Source organism: Cydia amplana, chromosome 2, assembly GCF_948474715.1.
Source record: "Cydia amplana chromosome 2, ilCydAmpl1.1, whole genome shotgun sequence".
Classification (NCBI taxonomy): Eukaryota; Metazoa; Arthropoda; class Insecta; order Lepidoptera; family Tortricidae; genus Cydia; species Cydia amplana.
In genome coordinates this window covers 7,564,997-7,583,986 of record NC_086070.1, presented here as the reverse complement: position 1 = coordinate 7,583,986, position 18,990 = coordinate 7,564,997, and the positions used below count along the sequence as shown (strand labels likewise).

General features: G+C 37.9%; 1 protein-coding gene across 1 annotated transcript; it reads left to right on the top strand.

Annotated features, from left to right (window-relative positions):
• The first annotated feature begins 11,251 nt into the window (after positions 1 to 11,251).
• Positions 11,252 to 17,568, top strand: LOC134661643 (IQ and ubiquitin-like domain-containing protein). Its single transcript, XM_063517794.1, has 5 exons — positions 11,252 to 12,263; positions 12,778 to 12,890; positions 15,059 to 15,267; positions 15,694 to 15,823; positions 16,412 to 17,568. The coding sequence occupies exons 1-5, from the start codon at positions 11,345 to 11,347 to the stop codon at positions 17,540 to 17,542; spliced, it is 2,502 nt and encodes an 833-aa protein (XP_063373864.1). The 5' UTR covers positions 11,252 to 11,344; the 3' UTR covers positions 17,543 to 17,568.
• Positions 17,569 to 18,990: the final 1,422 nt, after the last annotated feature.

Here is an 18,990-nt window from a genome sequence, read left to right as displayed (position 1 = left end):
CAAAATCATTTCTACGTCACAAAAAGAATATTTAGTGAAAAAAATATGTCAACTTTTAGGCTAGCATTACATGAATTAGATTGGAATAAAATTCTTTCACTCAAAAATGATATTAATATTAATTATAATTTATTTGATAGTATCTTAAAAAAGCTATTAAATAAACACATACCTCAAAAGCGCATTAAATGTTCAATGTCAAATCGAGTAAAACCATGGCTAACGAAAGGCTTACGTTTATCGTGTAGACACAAAAGGCAACTTAAAGCCATAGTAAATAAAAGTAACAATGAGGTAATTCATAGCCATTATAAATGCTATGGGAAAATTCTAAAACGTTGTATTCGAATGTCCAAAAAAATTGATTACGCCAGAACTATGAAAAAATCTAAAAATAAAATGAAAACTATGTGGACCATTATTAATAATATAAAAAAGAAGCAAAATGCCCGCGCCTACAAAAATATGTCATTGAAAACAGCTGATGCGATAGTAACATTGCCGGAGCAGGTAACTAACGTGTTTAATGAACACTTCGCGTCGGTAGGCGAGACGAACTTTGGAGCCGGAGCCAACCCGGCGCGCGCGCGTTGCGTGCATACCCCCGCAAATAATTCTATATTTGTACGGCCGGTCACGGAAGGCGAAATAATTAAAATAATAAAGCAGCTTAAAAATAAATATAGTTTCGGTATGGACGAAATACCACCCGTCCTTATAAAAATATGTACAGCTGAGTTAGCTCCCCCTCTTACACGATTAGTTAATCAATCATTTAGTGAAGGAAAATTCCCAGACCTACTTAAAATCGCAAAAATAAAACCTATTTTTAAACCTGGCGGCGATGTAAAAAATCCTAGTCAATATCGTCCAATAGCACTTTTACCAACCACATCGAAGATTTTTGAAAAATGTATGATAAACCGAGTTTATAATTTTTTTGAGAAATATCACATCTTAGATAGAAACCAGTATGGATTTAGGAAATATCATTCAACGTCACTAGCAGTTTACCATTACATACAAAGCGTCCTAGACCATATAAATAATAGATCGTATAGCGTAGGGCTCTTGTTAGATATGACAAAAGCGTACGAGAAAGTATCCCACGAAATATTACTTTGTAAATTGAACGGCATGGGAATACGCGGTTTAGCCCATAATTGGTTTAAATCGTACCTTCAGAACCGTAAGCAATGCGTACAAATAGAATATTTGGATAAGGAGTCCGAAGATATTAAAACAGTTACATCCAATATGCGAGAAATAACCAGTTCTATCCCCCAGGGTAGCGTCTGTGGGTGTCTCCTATTTCTGGCGTACATAAACGACCTTCCAAAAAGCCTAGACACAGACGCTAATACCTGTGTTATGTTTGCTGATGATGTTTCCCTCTTATTTAAGTGCAATAATAGTTTAGAAAGCAACTCTCAACTCAAAAATATTTTTTCAACGGTAGAGAATTGGCTTAGTGACCATAATTTAGAAATTAATTTGAATAAAACCAAAGTTATACAATTTAAACCTGTACAAAAAAAACCTTTAGAATTAAATTTGGAAAGTAATTCGTGTAAAATAGAGGAAGTTACAGAATTTAACCTATTGGGCATAACAATAGACTCTGGAATAAATTGGAAAGGACATGTCCAAAAAATTAAAACAAAAATGTCGAAATTTCTATATGCGCTTAATGTATTAAAAACTAATACCACTTTTAAATGTGCGTTATCTGCTTACTACGCATATGCGTACGCATGGCTCCGCTACGCCGTGGTGCTGTGGGGGGACAGCACCGAAGCCGACCAGCTGTTTGTGATGCAAAAGAAGTGTGTCCGTATCCTAGCTAATGTGCGTATCCCAAACAGTTGCCGCCCATACTTTATTCAATATAGGTTGTTAACCTTGCCTTGTATTTATATATTACAGGCTGCTCTTTTTGTTCGGGAAAATCCATATTTATTTACTGTAAAACAAGACAAGGAAAACACTAGAACACAGTATAGAAATAAATTACTATTACCAAAGACTAACCTAGAGATGTGTAAAAATAGTCCCCAATATAAATGTATTTTAATCACAAATAAAATTCCCAATTATATTAAGCTAGAAACTCGAAACACAATATTTAAAAACAAGTTAGTAAATTTATTAATCGATAAATGTTATTATTCGGTTAAGGATTTTCTTAATGACGATAGTTTATAGCATCTATTTTTTGTAATACTTATATTAATAATTGTTATTTATAAATGAATCCAAACTTTAGGTTATTTAGTTTTTAAGTTAATGTTGTGTGCCCTTACAGGGTGTCATGGTCTGACTTGTATTTTATTGTATAACATCTGGATTTACTTATGTACATGACTTTACAACAAAATAAATGAAATGAAATGAAATGAAATAACATAAAAAATCCCAAATTTAAAAAAAAAAGTGTAGGGGACAACAAAAAAAAACGCCCAAATACGAGTACATCATCTAAATCGGCGCAGTAGTTGACTGCCATGAGGGACATAAGTATTATGTATGAAGAATGCAATGATGAAAACTTTAAAATAAATGATGTGTTTTGTTACCTATACATAAATAAGTATACAAAACGGCTCAGGAGAGATCAGCACGTAGGTCACGTAACTTTCGAAATGGACTCCATTCGTTCATTCATTCGCTTTAACTGTGATTAAATACCGCTTTCATCTCTCCTCGAGGAAAGTTCACTTTTTACAAGCGTTAGCTGCAAGCAAAGGTCCAACGATTTATTTATTTGTTGTACAGGCAGCTGCAGAGATTACTGACCCTGAATTTGTTTGCAGGGGAGGTCAACTGTCTCTGTTGCTGAGTGCATGTAGGGGACAAAGTTATTGTTTGAGAATAAGTATTTTTTATTATACTCGTATTTATACGATTAGCGCATTAATGCAGTTTAAAGTGGATTTGCCGCAATGTTTAAATTATACCAGTTCTAACTCCTAAAATTTATTTTATCGAGCGAGTTCGAAACGCGTGTCGCGCGAGTGACTTAAAACAAGTGAGTCTAAACCGTAAAATTATTCAATGTTCAACGCGTGCAAAGCGTCTCCATTTTAGCTGGAGACACAAAAAATTGTACGTCCGTCTGTTCTGCTCTAAAGATCGTGTTTCTCGATCGATTATCGTATAATTTTGTAAGCAGATTCGACAATTAAGTATACCTATAATATCTGGGAGACCGAGCTTTGCTCGGAAAACATGATATATAAAAACTCAAAAATGCGCGTTTTCGCAGAGATAAGACTTGGCTAGATCGATTTTTGGTCCCCAAAAAACGGTAAACATTACTAAAATTTGAGGTTATGATAATTCACTCGAACTGACGTTTGAAGGGCGGAAAAATAAACACGTTTTGGTTCGATGTACATTGCTGCTTTTCTTAGCGCAATTCTGCTTTTTGAGTGTTACATGGTGTTACCCTACTTTAATTTGCAGTACATTGCTACTGACAAGATTTGCTTGACGCACTATAAATAACCAACTATACATACGTATGTACAGTCGTCATCAGATATATCGGAGCGGCCAAGGTGCTCAAAAATATCTGAACACGCAATCTAACGTCTTGACACTCTTGACAATAGAGGCGTGTTCAGATACCTATTTGTGAGCGCCTCAGCCGCTCCGATATATCTGATGGCGACTGTACAATTACATTGCAGCTGATGGGTCAAAAACGTTTGGTAAAACTTGCGTCTTGACTATATGAATGTTTAAGATTTGGGTAGTACATTTTAGTAAGGCTTTTATAATAGGTACCTATACCTACCTACTTACCCATACAACTTTTAAGACATACTTAAAAGGTCAATGAACATTTATATAAAGATTCAATAAGGAAATTAGGCTTAAAAGTCCATTTATTTTAAGATATCTACAGACAAGTCGCATAGCCTTAACTTTGTGACCCGCCTACTTACAGCTTAATAATTTCATTTCATTTATTCATAAACAATAATACAATTGTGTCTGAATGTTACATTATTATCTAAATAAATCATGCCTATTTACAATTTACAAATATTCATTTACAATTTTACAATAATACCTATAGTCATAATACATAATTGAGCCTATTTTTAAAACTAATTAAAATACATAGAATAAGAACGGATGCCTACAATATTAATGTTATATGTCGATTTATCCATCATGGTTAACGTTACCTACAATGTTATTTATACTGCTTACCCGTATAGTATTACGACGGTAGTTTTTTTAGTTCCGGGGAAACATCCTTAAAAAATGTAGGTATTAAACTTATAGAACAATTAATATATCATAGTTCACACGGATACCTTTGCATCTCAAACCATACATTTTCATTAAATATTGTGCATAAGGCTACTTTTGAGCCCAAGTTAAACTGTGGCATATCACCAAGAGTAGGAATGACTAGTTAATCTTGGCTATAATATAGAGAATCACAGAAGTGTACGTAATGAACGGCTCCTTCTCACCTAAGTAGAAATTTCCGGAAGTCCACCCGACGAGTGTGTTGACAAAAAACAGTACGTAACTGTTTTGACATGAGGCACAAGTAGGACTACCTACCTACGTGGGTACTTATTTCGTAGTTTCTACCTACTGCTTAGTTAATGATTTTGATTCTAAATAATAGAAAAAAAGCGGCCAAGTGCGAGTCGGACCGCCCATGAAGGGTTCCGTATTTAGGCGATTTATGACGTATAAAAAAAAAACTACTTACTAGATCTCGTTCAAACCAATTTTCGGTGGAAGTTTACAGGGTAATGTACATCATATATTTTTTTTAGTTTTATCATTCTCTTATTTTAGAAGTTACAGGGGGGGGGACACACATTTTACCACTTTGGAAGTGTCTCTCGCGCAAACTATTCAGTTTAGAAAAAAATGATATTAGAAACCTCAATATCATTTTTGAAGACCTATCCATAGATACCACACACGTATGGGTTTGATGAAAAAAAAATTTTTGAGTTTCAGTTCGAAGTATGGGGAACCCCAAAAATTTATTGTTTTTTTTTTCTATTTTTGTGTGAAAATCTTAATGCGGTCTACAGAATACATCTACTTACCAAGTTTCAACAGTATAGTTCTTATAGTTTCGGAGAAAAGTGGCTGTGACATACGGACGGACAGACAGACGGACAGACGGACAGACGGACAGACAGACAGACAGACATGACGAACCTATAAGGGTTCCGTTTTTTGCCATTTGGCTACGGAACCCTAAAAATGCTGTAAAACTGCCTAGTTAACGTCTTATACTTAAAAACGATGACAAAACTAAGGAACGTAGGGTCATCTGGGGTAAGAGAAGCATAGTTTATTTTCGCATAGAGAAACAGTATAACGATTGCCACAAGTATTTCTTTCGCCCCAATGTTTATCTTACCCTAACCCTATATAACCTTGCAGTCAAAAGAAGCCCACTCAGCATATGTCGTGACGCTTGTCACAACGCTCGTTTTCAGGCCAACCAGAACCAGAAAAATCTATTGCACCTTCTGCAGCATAATACGTTGCGCTTTAGCTGTAGAACTAGCGTATATTGCGTTTGTCCGGGGGACGTGCGTTCTGTAAACACGTGTTTTAATCAAGCCTGTTGCTTCGCTTCCGTTTGCTGCGGCACTACGCTTGCCAAAGAAAAACTTTGCATCTGTTTTATTACGACGGATGCGGCTCGGCCTCGGGGGTTAATTTCGACGTCCACGGATTAATTGTTTTAGGTATACATAGTATGTGGGCAGGCAAACACTTGCAAAACGAATTGCGAATTAGTTGCCGTAGAAAAAAGTTACGGACTTTGACAAAAACTACAATTAAGTAATAGGTACCTACTTTTACAAGTCCTACGACCTACTTTGCGAATACATGATATGATATACTAGTAAGACCGATAAGGTCTTAAGCTTAGGACAAACTACACGGGTAGTTTGTCCTAAGCTTAAGACCTTACGGGATGGTTTTACTAGATCTTTCCAAATTACATACATATGTAGGTACCGTTTCCGTTTGATAAATTCTCTTTGGATGTCGGGTGACGTAGTTAGTTTTTCTCTTCAATTTCACTTAGGGCATTTCAATCAATCACAATGTGTATTTTACACAATAATGAATGCCTTTAAACAGTGTTCTATTGGCAAGTATGTCGAATTCCCATTGAAATCAAATATGTTACACACAGACAACATTGTAGGTAGGTACCTAAATTCTCTATGTAATTGTATTGAATGCAAGTAGTACCTACCTAGTCAGTTGATTCCTCCTGGATGAACCAGTCTCAATAACTCACTCAAGCGTGAATGTGCAATGAAACTTAAAAAACTTTAGGTATAAATAACAACAATTCACTTACTAAAAAAGTGTCCAATTGTTTACACGAGTTGTTCCCAAATGCCCGTGGCCCGTTGTTCGGGATAATCGAGGTGAACAATTTTACGCCTCGGGCGCCCGGGCCGGACTCACTCGATTAAAGCCGCCCGAACACGGAAATTATCAAACGAAACGCACCGACAAGTCAGCGGGCCGTGAGCGAGCGCCCCTAGCTACATTTATAGTTTTTGTCCAACTCACTCGTATCGTATCGACAAAAGATGAAAGTTTGGTGCACTCCACTTTGTACGAGCCAACAACTGTTTTAAGGCACCTTTCGTTTTGAGCATCAGTTTAAATGGGCTTAAAATTCAACATTTAAGGTGTTAACAACACGATATTGGATCATTCGTAAAAAAATGTAGGTAGGTGATCCATGAAATAAGTTATATCGGATACCTAATACATTTTATAATATACTAGCTTCGCACGGGTAGTTCCAACGAATTTACACAAAACCTTTACATTTTTTAAAATTATACACTAAAACCTTTCTCAATAATCACTCTATTAATAGGTGAAAGCCGCATGAAAATCCGTAGTAGTTTTTGAGTTTATCGCGAACATACAGACAGACAGACGCGGCAGGGGACTTTGTTTTTTAATATATATTGATGATGATTTTTCAGTTAAAGAAAATTATATTTTTTTCTTTATAACTGGGAATATTTTTTTTACAAAATCATAATCGTAAACGTGCAAACTTTAGGAATAAATAAAAATATATTTGAGAAAAAAAAATGGTATTAAAAAGCATTGCACAAAAATCGTTCCCTTTGCTAGTGACGTAAATCTTTTTAATCATTATTTTTAATTTCGGCGTCAGAAACGTTAAGATAGCCTCCTCACCGTTTAGCTACAGCTTCTAAATATTATATGGGATGTACAATGCACAACCTTTTCACTGTGTCAGGCTGGGCCCCATCCCAGCCATCAACATCACACACATCGGCTCCATTAGTAACGTCACTTAAAAACATCTCGCTTCTTCCGACCAAAAATCTCAAGACCTCATGCATAGATTGTAGCGGTAGGCATTTGGTTACCCTCACAAAAAATTTATATATTATATAATAATACCTTTAAACGAGCAATTCTTGTATATTCATTTATTTATATCTATACATATATATTTCGGGGATCTCGGGAACGGCTCTAACGATTTCGATGAAATTTGCTATATTGGGGTTTTCGGGGGCGAAAAATCGATCCAGCTAGGTTCCATCTCTGGGAAAACGCGCATTTTCGAGTTTTTATATGTTTTCCGAGCAAAGCTCGGTCTCCCAGATATTTCTAATTAAAAATGATAGATAGGTACCCGCAGTTAACAATTGGGTCAATAACTAGGCCGATATTTAAAATTGCACTGTTAAAATAATAACTGAACAAAACAAGAATTCATGTTTCATATTTACATGAATAGTTGAATACACAGGTCGAAGCGCTGGTAGCCTAACAGAAAGGCGTGAGTCGTTTAAACCGGAGGTCGCGGGTTCGAAGTTTCGAACCCCGACTCAATGAGACTTAAGTAGGTACATAACCCGCTTAGGTTAATGCATTAATCGCCTCACTGAGCAAAGGCCTATATAAAAAAAATTAGAATCTGTTATTAAAAATTAACAATGTTCAGTCTCAAATTCTTTTTATTGCTTTATTTTAGTGGACATTTTCGAAAGCAATTCCTTAACGAAAGCTGCCAATATCCCGGGTTCACATCTCGGTTCGTAACCCATAAGTTGGCGCATTTTTACGTCTGTAAATTATACTTTTACGATCGAAAATCATTTTTATGTTTTCGGAGGAATTTAATATCACGCCACGCCAGCACACAGCTATACTCTGCACATTCGCTCTTTTATTGCGCTGTAATTTTATTGTTTTCTCAATTTTTATTAACTATTAACTAGCTACTTAGGTTGTGGCATAGCCGATCGATAAGCTTTTACTGTATCCTATTTAATACCCACCTATTTTCTACCACGGCTGTGCATTCATTTTAAAAGCATTATTATGAGGCTTTGCGGAGTAACGCAAAAAGATAATATTTCCCGGCATAAAGTTACAAAGAAAAGAGATAATTGCTTAAAGAGTTTTCACAACACACCTACGATTCTGTGGGGATTTTCAAAGGAATTTTATGTAGCTTCTCAGGTTTTTTTTTGTTTTTAAGCAATCGCTTTAAGCTTTATTGTATAAACAGTGTTCTATTTACGGCATACCTGTTTACGCTAACTTTAGCCCCCCGGGCTGCGTCGTGTCATAGTCCAAGTCTATGGGTTAGCGAGTGCAATTAGTGCAAACCATGTTATGTCGAAATAAAGACTGGCACACGCGATGCATTCTCTCTATTTCGGTGACGTAATTGAGTTGTATTCGATTAAAAACTTATGCATTTATGCGCACACGTTTTACGGTGTATTCACAGGTAACCGGCCTATACGTACGAGCGAGATTTATGGGTATTTTCAATTAAACATGTAGTTAAGAAAATTTGACAAAATTCACCTCAATATTTATATTTATTTAAGTTTTAGGGATTTATCCCTAACGTACTAAAACAATAAGTTTATCACAACATGATCATTGATCAGCTCGGAATAATAAACCAACAGGAACCGCCATTAACAGGCGTTCCCCTCTGCCAATAGTCGGCGGCCGCCGGTCAAGGAGGTTATATAAAACTAGTTGCCATACGTCATACGCCATTCAGCAAACGTCAGTCTAAGCGGAATATTAGGAGCAGAAAATGCCGAATTGTAGCGTTTTCTCCTGTAAAAACCGATCGGAAACATCTAGCGTACTTAAGAAACACGTTTCTTTTCATATGTAAGTACTATTACATCTAAATATTATGAAATAGTGCACTAATTTAGCAAAAAACTAAAAAACATTGTCAATCTGAAAGTGATACCACTTCATGGTACTAGATCTAATTTAGGGTAAAATTTAAAGAAGACTTTCTAAATATTCATTAGGTATACCTAACTTCTAATTTGCGTTGGTTATTGTTGTATAATTTAATTTATATAACACCTTATTTTTATATCAACATAATCCATTCAATGAACTAAAGAGTATAAATCATAAATAACGTGATATTACCGATATAGGGTCATTGTGCTAGTTTCCGTCCATGCTCTAGTCTCTAGTTTTCGTCGACATGACAGATTAGCAAATAACATATTTGATATTTAATTTGCTACTTGCCAAATACATTTTTTATGTAGATAGATTTTTTGTCTCGACATTAAGGATTGCATTAAGTCCAAATTTGTGCAGCAATGTAGATTTATATTCAATTTCGTCAAGTGGACGAAAACTAGAGCTGGACAAAAACTAACGCACCTACCCTACTACTGTTTGAAAATTCATTTTTGTCTTAGTTTCTATCGTATATTTTTTATTTGACATGTCCAATGTTTGTATTGTAATTTATTTATTTTAAGGTATTTACTGCCATCATTTTCCATAAATAGGCACTTTTAATTTATTACTCTGGTATCACTCTACCATAGTTAGTGATGGGGCACCATAAAAACCAATATCGATAAAATCTATATGAACATTATAAATATATTGTTTTTTTGATTTATTTTTTTAGATTTCCAAAAGATGCAATACATTTTAAACATAAGTAGTTTTCAGCTTACCAAGCCATCGAAAACCTAAAAATATTGCAATATCAGTCACGTTTTAAATATCTAAGAACTGCATAAGTAAGTTTGTAATTCCATATAAATATATGCTATTACAAAGTTACTGTTGCAGTTCCTACAAATAGTAGGTAAAGGTACACTACGATGTATGTACGATGTGAGTATGAATAAAGATGTGTTTAGCTATGATATGTGTATACATAGTATGGGTATGAGTACCCGAAAGAAGGACTGTCTACAAAAAGAGATGAGATCCCATCAAAAACATTACATGTAAAAAGGCGCAAGTCTCGCAACGCTTTTACTACAAAAAAGTTTTGAGATGTAATGTGAAACCAAGTCGGTTATTTTAATCAGTGCCAGGGGGTGTTAAAACCGTATCAATAAGATATCTTTAATTTGTAATACATATAATGACTTGGCAATCGCACATAATGCTTTACTCGTACCGTACTCGTAAATATGTGTAATGCTCAAACTGCAATTAGCGCTAGCGTTATGTTCAATTAGAATTATTTTTAATAGGTGACGATGATCCTTTTGTCAATATGCAGCCGTGCGATGGCCAAGTCATTATATGTATTACAAATTAAAGATATCTTATTGATACGGTTTTAACACCCCCTGGCACTGATTAAAATAACCGACTTGGTTTCAAATTAGCATTACATCTCAAAACTTTTTTGTAGTAGAAGCGTTGCGAGACTTGCACGTTTTTACATGTAATGTTTTTGATGGTTATAATTGACTAAAGCAGACAGTTAAAATTCAGTCAATAAAATATCGACAATATTATCGACAAGTCCCTCGCACTTCTACGTTTACTTAGAACTGACATCATCTCGTTCACGGACAGGGTTGTCTGTGTTTGTTCTTGTATTTGTGTGAATATAGTTTATGCTAGTGTTTGTTAATTTTGTCGTGTGCGTGTGTAGCGACGCATGCAAAAAATGCATTAGTGTTTACATTATTTGTGTGCGTTCCTCGCCCCCCGCGCCGAAAATGGCAGAATTTTTCACATAGAAATTAGTGCGTGTCACCACTCCATATTGGATTATTACTCCGAGTTGATCAGTGATAAACACAACACAACAGTACCTACAACATAGAGTAACTTATAAATTGACCTTGACCACTTATATTGGTTTGTTACTTAGGCAACCACTGACACTAAAGACGTCAAACGAAAATAAATATTTCAGAAGCCGTCATGGCAACGGAATTATAGTTTTAGCATTAGCATAATATACACAGATTGTTGATTATTTTACATTTCTTATTACAAGATATTTACTAATAAGATGGAATTGAGGAATAATGTGAATATTTCTCCAAACCCGGACTGTTTGAAATGTGTTGTGGCGTGTCAGTGCGAGTTGGGTCGAGAAAAGTTACTCACAGCTCCTCCCTATCGATTCGCTTATACCAAAAGTGACGACAAATCGCGTATATCAACAGCCCCCTGTGCCAGGGAGCTTGAACTCTTCAAATGCCCCACCAGCCAGATACTCGTCACCTTCAAATCTCCCGTTCACCTCAAAGAATCATTCAGCAAGGTTTTCCCAGCAAGCACCCAAGTTAAATTTGTCAAACGCAAATTAGCCAAATTACTTTCCGTGTCAAATAACAATCTCATATTAACCAAAAACAGAAATGTGCTGAATGACAGCAGCCCATTATCCGAATTAAAGACTGACGCTCTTGGAAATTTAGTTATTGATGTATTGACAAAAGACTCGGAGGAATTCTCTCTCTCATCTATTCCGATGGAGTACTACGTGTATGAACTCTTGCAAGCAGTTACCCCAAAAAAGCGAATGATACCGTTCATTGCCATTAAATTTAGAGTGCGTAATCAAAATGGAATATTTACACGATCGTACCATTCTATAATGAAAGTTCATGAAGTCAAGAAGAATCTGGCGGAGCTATTTCAAACCGATCCGGATAATTTAGTATTGTTGAGGCGGGAAAATCCCCTTGCAGACCGCATGGCTCTTTTAGACCTAGACTTTGATAAATACGGCATTGTGGAAGTAGAGTTACTTACGAAAAATAAAGAGGTGTTAAATTTAGATAAACTATACAAAGAAATGCCGGTCAACGATGTTTTGTCAGTCAATGTGCAATTTGGTAACACTTTCAAGAAAATCAATGTTGAAGTTTTTTCTTTGCCAATGAAGAAACCTTATTTAGGCGGATATAAAAATATACATACAGGTAAAAATACAACATACCACCAATAAACAATAGCCTAATATAAGCTTGCTATTTCATGTCCATCATCTCAGCTGTAGAGACCGCGTAGGTATGAATTATAAAAGCCGATTGTTGATAATTGTTATATGACGAAGGCCATAAAGGTGCGTCGTGTAAAGGTCGTAAATGTAACGTAATAATGTAAAACATATCAAAACTATAAGTTCTATCATTTAAAGGCACCGTTCTCGTTGCACAGTCAGTATCAAATAGACAAAGTAGCTGAAATATTCTAACACACCTTTGATAGAGTCTGTGCGGAAAGAGAAGAGTCGTGGAATGTATGGGGCCCAATACATTCCACGACTCTTCTCTTTCCGCACAGACCTTATCATAAAAGTAAGGATGTGAGGTCAGATAATCTTTTTGATGCTGAAAGTACGACGTACTTATGATGCGCCTAAATACTTACATCCTACATGTCATGTCATGATCGTTAAAATTATTGTAATTTGTTGACGTAAAATATTTTTAGGGCAAATTTATCATCATGCCTACACCCAGACACCGCAAAAACCTGAAAAGTTACCGCCGGAAAAGAAGAATTGTCGAGATACACAAACAGCAGAGGAAAGGGAAAAGATTTATGTAAGTGCGTCAAAATTACACCATTTAAGGTCAACCGGAATAAATGCGTTTCTTGTGGGAAATGGGTCTTTTGAAGATAGTATATGCAGTGCCGGATTAAGGTATTTTGGTGCCCTAAGCATTTCTAGACCATGGTGCCCCCTCTCCCTAGGGTCATCAAGATTAGGTACATTGTATTTTCTTGGTAAATTGAGTGACGATCATTTTCAATCCGTCACATCATTTTATCACGGAAATTGACAGTGCTACAGCAGTGACTTTGCAACAGCAATGCTGCTGCAGTCGCCATCCGAATGTCACCCCTCTCAAAGTTGGCTGCACTACATAGTATAAAACAAAATAGCTTCCCGCTGTCTGTCTGTCCCTATGTATGCTTAGATCTTTAAAACTACGCAACGGATTTTGATGGAATAAAGAATTAATGGAGATAAGAGGAAGGTTTATGTATATTTGTTAACTCGTGCGAATCCTGGGCGGGTCGCTAGTAACCTTTAAAATAATATTGAAAACGCGAGCGCAGCGAGCGCGAAATTTTTTCGATAGAAAAAACGCAATTCGATAGACAATTGTACATCTTTACTGACGAGGCCGAAGGCCTAGCTCCGCATATGGCTGGACGTCCCGAGCGTCCGACCGCGGCACGTTATCATATTTACAACCAATGGCGAAGTGTGAGCTAGGCAGAAAGCCCAGCTGCTAGAGAGGAAAGCTTGGATTTGGATCAAGCCCAAGTGTAATTGAGGCAGATAATCGACTTTGGCGTGAGGTGGCAGGCCTCGCATAAGACATAACGCCGAACTGCAGGAGAGTGGCTTGAAAACGAATCTATAATCTATGTAATCACGACTCTCCTTAGTGCTCGCTCTTTGGCTTCACTCGAAAGCGCGACTTGATAGGATGCTTTTAGTTTTCGGCTTCGGCGGGGCCCCTTATAACATTTTGACAATTAGGTCGCAGGATCGCGGCTATGCAGCAACTTGGCGCCGACAAATCTGGCGTGCAAGAGAGCAAAATTCGCTATATAATCGGTAATCTATGTCGAAAAAATCGGCTGGCCGCAAGCCCGACGCCAAGATTTTTTGGCCATGAGCTTGAGGGCCTCCGTGTATGGTCAAATCAAATGCCTACGATGAAGACGTTCTTACGTGCTCTCACTCTCTTACTCCTACGACCCTACGTTATTACTTCACTAAGACTGCAATGCTAATGCAGCCTGTGCTTTTTTTGCCTACGTTTTTCTTAGGGTTCCGTACCCAAAGGGTAAAAACGGGACCCTATTACTAAGACTCCGCTGTCCGTCCGTCCGTCCGTCCGTCTGCCACCGGGCTGTATCTCACGAACCGTGATAGCTAGACAGTTGAAATTTTCACAGATGATGTATTTCTGTTGCCGCTATAACAACAAATACTAAAAACAGAATAAAATAAAGATTTAAGTGGGGCTCCCATACAACAAACGTGATTTTTGACCGAAGTTAAGCAACGTCGGGCGGGGTCAGTACTTGGATGGGTGACCGTTTTTTTGCTTGTTTTGCTCTATTTTTTGTTGATGGTGCGGAACCCTCCGTGCGCGAGTCCGACTCGCACTTGGCAGGTTTTTTGGTGCCCCCCTAGACGTGGTGCCCTAAGCACGTGCTTGTTTTGCTTATTGGTTAATCCGGCACTGAGTATATGTAGGTACTTACTTAGCCGTCTATTAAGGGTTCAGTGAACAAACTTCGAACAGAGAGGGTTGCAATAGTTCTAAAATGCTCCGTTTAGAAGAAATTTTTAAAAGACGAATTTACCTCAAATGACGCATTTATCTCGGTTGACCTTATATGGTAGGTTAAATATACAATTAAAAATAATAACTAAACTGTTAGGTCCACCGACAGTCGTAACTCGCGCAAGCGCAACCTGAGATACTATTAGTAATAGCAGGTTACCCCTAAATACGTACCTACGCCGAAGCTATATGACTAAATACATCGTAAACTGCAGTTACTTATCAGTTTTATTTTTGTCTGCAGTATCGATAAATTAATTTGAAATTACTGCAAAATTTGAAAGTTTAAACCTCGCTTTGTAAGCGTATTGGTGCTAACTACAGCAATGACTAGGAAGGCGGTTATGTAGACATTGACAGTCATTACTATTTACTAATCTGTTTTTATTACCTCTTTACAGGACACTAGCTACAGTCGAGCAACACAAATGAACTCGATCCAAGCGTACATACCGAACGTGACAGACAGAATCGTGGTGCCGAAGAAATACGAGACCTACGAGGAAATGAAGGCGCGCCTGAACCACGACCACTACGCCTCCGTCATCCAGCGGGCTTTCAGACATCACCAGTTTAGGCAGAAGGTGGAGCGGTGGCTGAAAGTATGCATGTGAGTTTTCGTAGTGCGACGTGAGTGCGACATAAAATAGTAGAAATTAAATAAAAGGGAACTATGAAAGTCCAAAGTTAAAACGGCCGTTTTTGTTTTGAGTTCATAGATTGACGAATCCAGCAACATAGAAACTAGTTTGATGTATTCAAAAGGTACTTTAATACAAGATACCTACAGTACGTAGCGGCCCCCTTTTTGTTTAAAATCTTTCGTTAAATTGAAATATTCACGATTATTTAGCAGTGCCCCTAGTGTGCACGTTGATGGGCTCTTAAGCGGGCGAGGTGTTCAAAATTATCTTGACGCGACTTTATTGTCAATCGAATAAAAGCGCGTCAAGGTAATTTTGAACACCTCGCCCGCTTAGCAACTTCTGCTGCTGTCTGTACCTATTAGATACCAAGTTCCGATTTTTGTGGACAGGGAAAGAATAGCTCGCATGAAGGAGGAAGATCGTTTGGAGCGAGAAGCTATGGAGAGGCGTTTGCGCGGCGACCTGATCACCAAGACCTTCCCTAAAACGAGAGAAGACTTCGATCAACTTTACGCAATGGTATGTATAAGGTTGGTATTCCACCTGTCCAATTTCTTGGTCCAATGTGACACTAAGCAAAATGTAAGACGCAAATACACATTGGACCAAGAAATCGGACAGGTGGAATACCACCATAACATGCACAATGGATGTCAGAAGTTTGTTTTACACAAATATTTAAGTAAGTGCTTAAGTTGGATATACATTATGTTAGGCAAGTGTTTAGACGACAACGGTTTCACTCACTTGAATTTTTAGTCGCTATTGGCGACATGATTCGGGCCCTTCGGGATCCTTCTTCAGCATCTTCAGGCTCGGGTGCACGAATTGCAGTCGCCGCGAGCATTCGAGCCTGAAGAAGGACCCCCCAAGGGCCCGAAACATGTCGCCAATGGCGACTAAAAATTCAGGTGAGTGAAACCGTTCTCATCTAAACAGTTTAAAATATGTCTCACGAAAGTTTAATATCGATGTTAGGCAATGTTGGGCAGTTGACGGTACCTACTTTAAGTACAACCCAGAATTCCCAGATTCTTTGAGATGTCGACATATGACATGGCCAAGGCAATTAAATGTATATCCACCAAAACTATCATTTACTTTCAGGTTGACAGATGGAAACACGCTGAGATATCCAGAATTTCACAACTGCATTCAAAAGGACCTAAAATTGCCGAATTCACACTATTACTGGATAAAGAAGTTGAGCTGCTTCGATGCATCGAGTCCTATCGAGTCAAAGTGAAAGAGGACAGCCGAAAGATCAAAGAGCAGCAATTTTTAGAAGAAATATCCAAACCTATAGCATGGTTCGGTAAGGACGACAAGCTTATAACAATGGAGACTGTAGAAATACAAAGGGCTAGAAAACTGAAGGAACTCTACAACTGTTTTCTACGTGACGATATGGAAATAAAAGATCGTTTGGAGCTTCTCGTGGATATGAAGTATGCTTTGACAGAGTTTCGCCATCCTCTGGCCGAAGAAATCATCACATTATTGGACAGAGAATGCGACCTCGTCGTTAGAAGGTACGATGACAAACAGCTCGACTTTCTGAGAAGAAGAATCGCAGCTAGCGTGTTACAATTTATCAAAACGTCTGAACTAAATTCTGGGGTGACAAAATGCAAGGACATCAGAGATTACGGGAAGATGGAAAACACTCGACTACACTACTGCGAGATGTGCAACAAAGTGAAACCTTATTCAGACTTCCGTCTAGACGCAAGAATGAGTTGGTTCCTGACTTGCAAGTCGTGTACGTGGAAGGACGCAAACGAGAACCTGTGGATCGACATGACGCCGTACAAGTTCATACTGAGGGCCGTGCAGCGCGACGAGCGGCGCCGCAAGTGCTGGGGCTCGTTGGCGTTCGTTCTTCACGAGAAAGATATCTTCTTCATAGTAGAGAAGCTCTGGCATTCGCATTCCGCGATCAGCGAATGCAGAGACGTGACAGAGTTGAGGCTGTGCCGATGGAACGTGCAAGAAGACTGGTCGCCGTGGAACTGCTTCCTGGTGACAGTGGCGGAGATGAAAGCGCACCTGCGGCTGGAGCGGCCGGAGGAAGTGTACGACGGGGAGCTGGTGCAGAAGGTGGCAAACAAACACAAGCTGGCGAAGGCTAACTTCGAGCAGATGACCGCCGTCAACAAGCGCTACACGGAGACGGGCACGTGGCAGGCCGTGCGGGCGCCGGCGGTCGCTCGCGTGCCCGCTGTAGAACCGATTTAACCTTTTGAATGACGGAAAGCACGTCAGCTGTCTGCCGCAGCGTAACGGGCGATTATAGGTTGTCAGAAAGTGCCTTCAGCTAATGTAATGCACGCCAAAGTAGTGGCACGTAGCGTTAAGCCATGAATCGACTAGGCGACAAGTGTTCAACGGCACGCGGTGCTAGCTATATCTGCAAAGTTAGAAGTTAAGGGACTGCTTGGTTTTTCTGACATTTGTTGCCTAGTGAAGCCATAGGGTAAGCATCCACCAGAACTGAACGCAGTTGCAGTTTGAGGTTGCATTCTCAATGAAGCACGCATTTTTTTGTTCCTATTGGAATTTCTCCTAGAGTTCGTATAAAGTGGTTTAGATTGACACTGTCGTATTGCCGAGTATCTGTCGTGAATTACTGAATTAAGTAAGGTCTGTGAAGCTAACTTTGCACCGAATTGAATAGAACAAAGTGAGGCAGTGTCATAATAAGCGTCATGGTTTAATAGAAATTTGCATTAATGGTGACATTTTTAGACTTAGTCATTGCAAATGCCATGCCGTGTCAGCTTGGTTCGACTACCACGATCAATTCTGGTGGATGCTCCTCTATATCAAAATGTTTACTTATAGATATTTTTTGAAATCGTTAATAAATCATGGTTAGTTATTTATTTATATTTGTTATGCACAGTAGTGTAGTGTGGTCTAGTTTTTCGTTTGTTGTTGTCACAGTGCATACCTACTGAAGGTAAAAGGTAACAGTCTAAGTCAGTAAGCTTACAAAATTACCTTTGTATTCTATTATCATAACAAAATTTACACTTTATTGTTTCTTAAATAATTATAATGACGGTGTTAACTCAGCGATTTCAAATTGTAACTTCTAAAATAAGAAACATAATCTAGTCACACATCATTGTAATCATGTAAGTAAACATGCAAAATAAAGTAATGGTAATAGAACTAATAAAAATAAAAAGAGTAACATATCAAGCTACAGCAGGCGCTAATGACGATCCAGCAATGTATTTTATTGCCGATTTCATACTGCACAGGATATCAAAATAAAATCAGCTTATTTAAATTGTCCTTGTTTTAATAATTACACGTAATACTTTATAACATAATTACACATTACATATACAATAATAATTTCTCAAGATATCAAACTCTCGTGGTACTCTAAAACAACATACTATATTCAAAACCCAAGTGTGATAAAGGTGATATTTCATAACGAAATGCACGTTAAAAGCTACTCTTATACAATACATACACGTGGTCAATAAATTACGTAAATATAATTTAGGCATCTGTACAGTACAACAAACAAGTCTCCAATTGTTAAATAAAACGTTACCAAGAGGAGTGATCCCGCCACAGCGGGTTCCGCGTCACATAGTAAATGATTCGAACACCTTACACATGAAATAAAGCTGTCAGATCGCTGACGGTAATGCACGTAAGTCGCG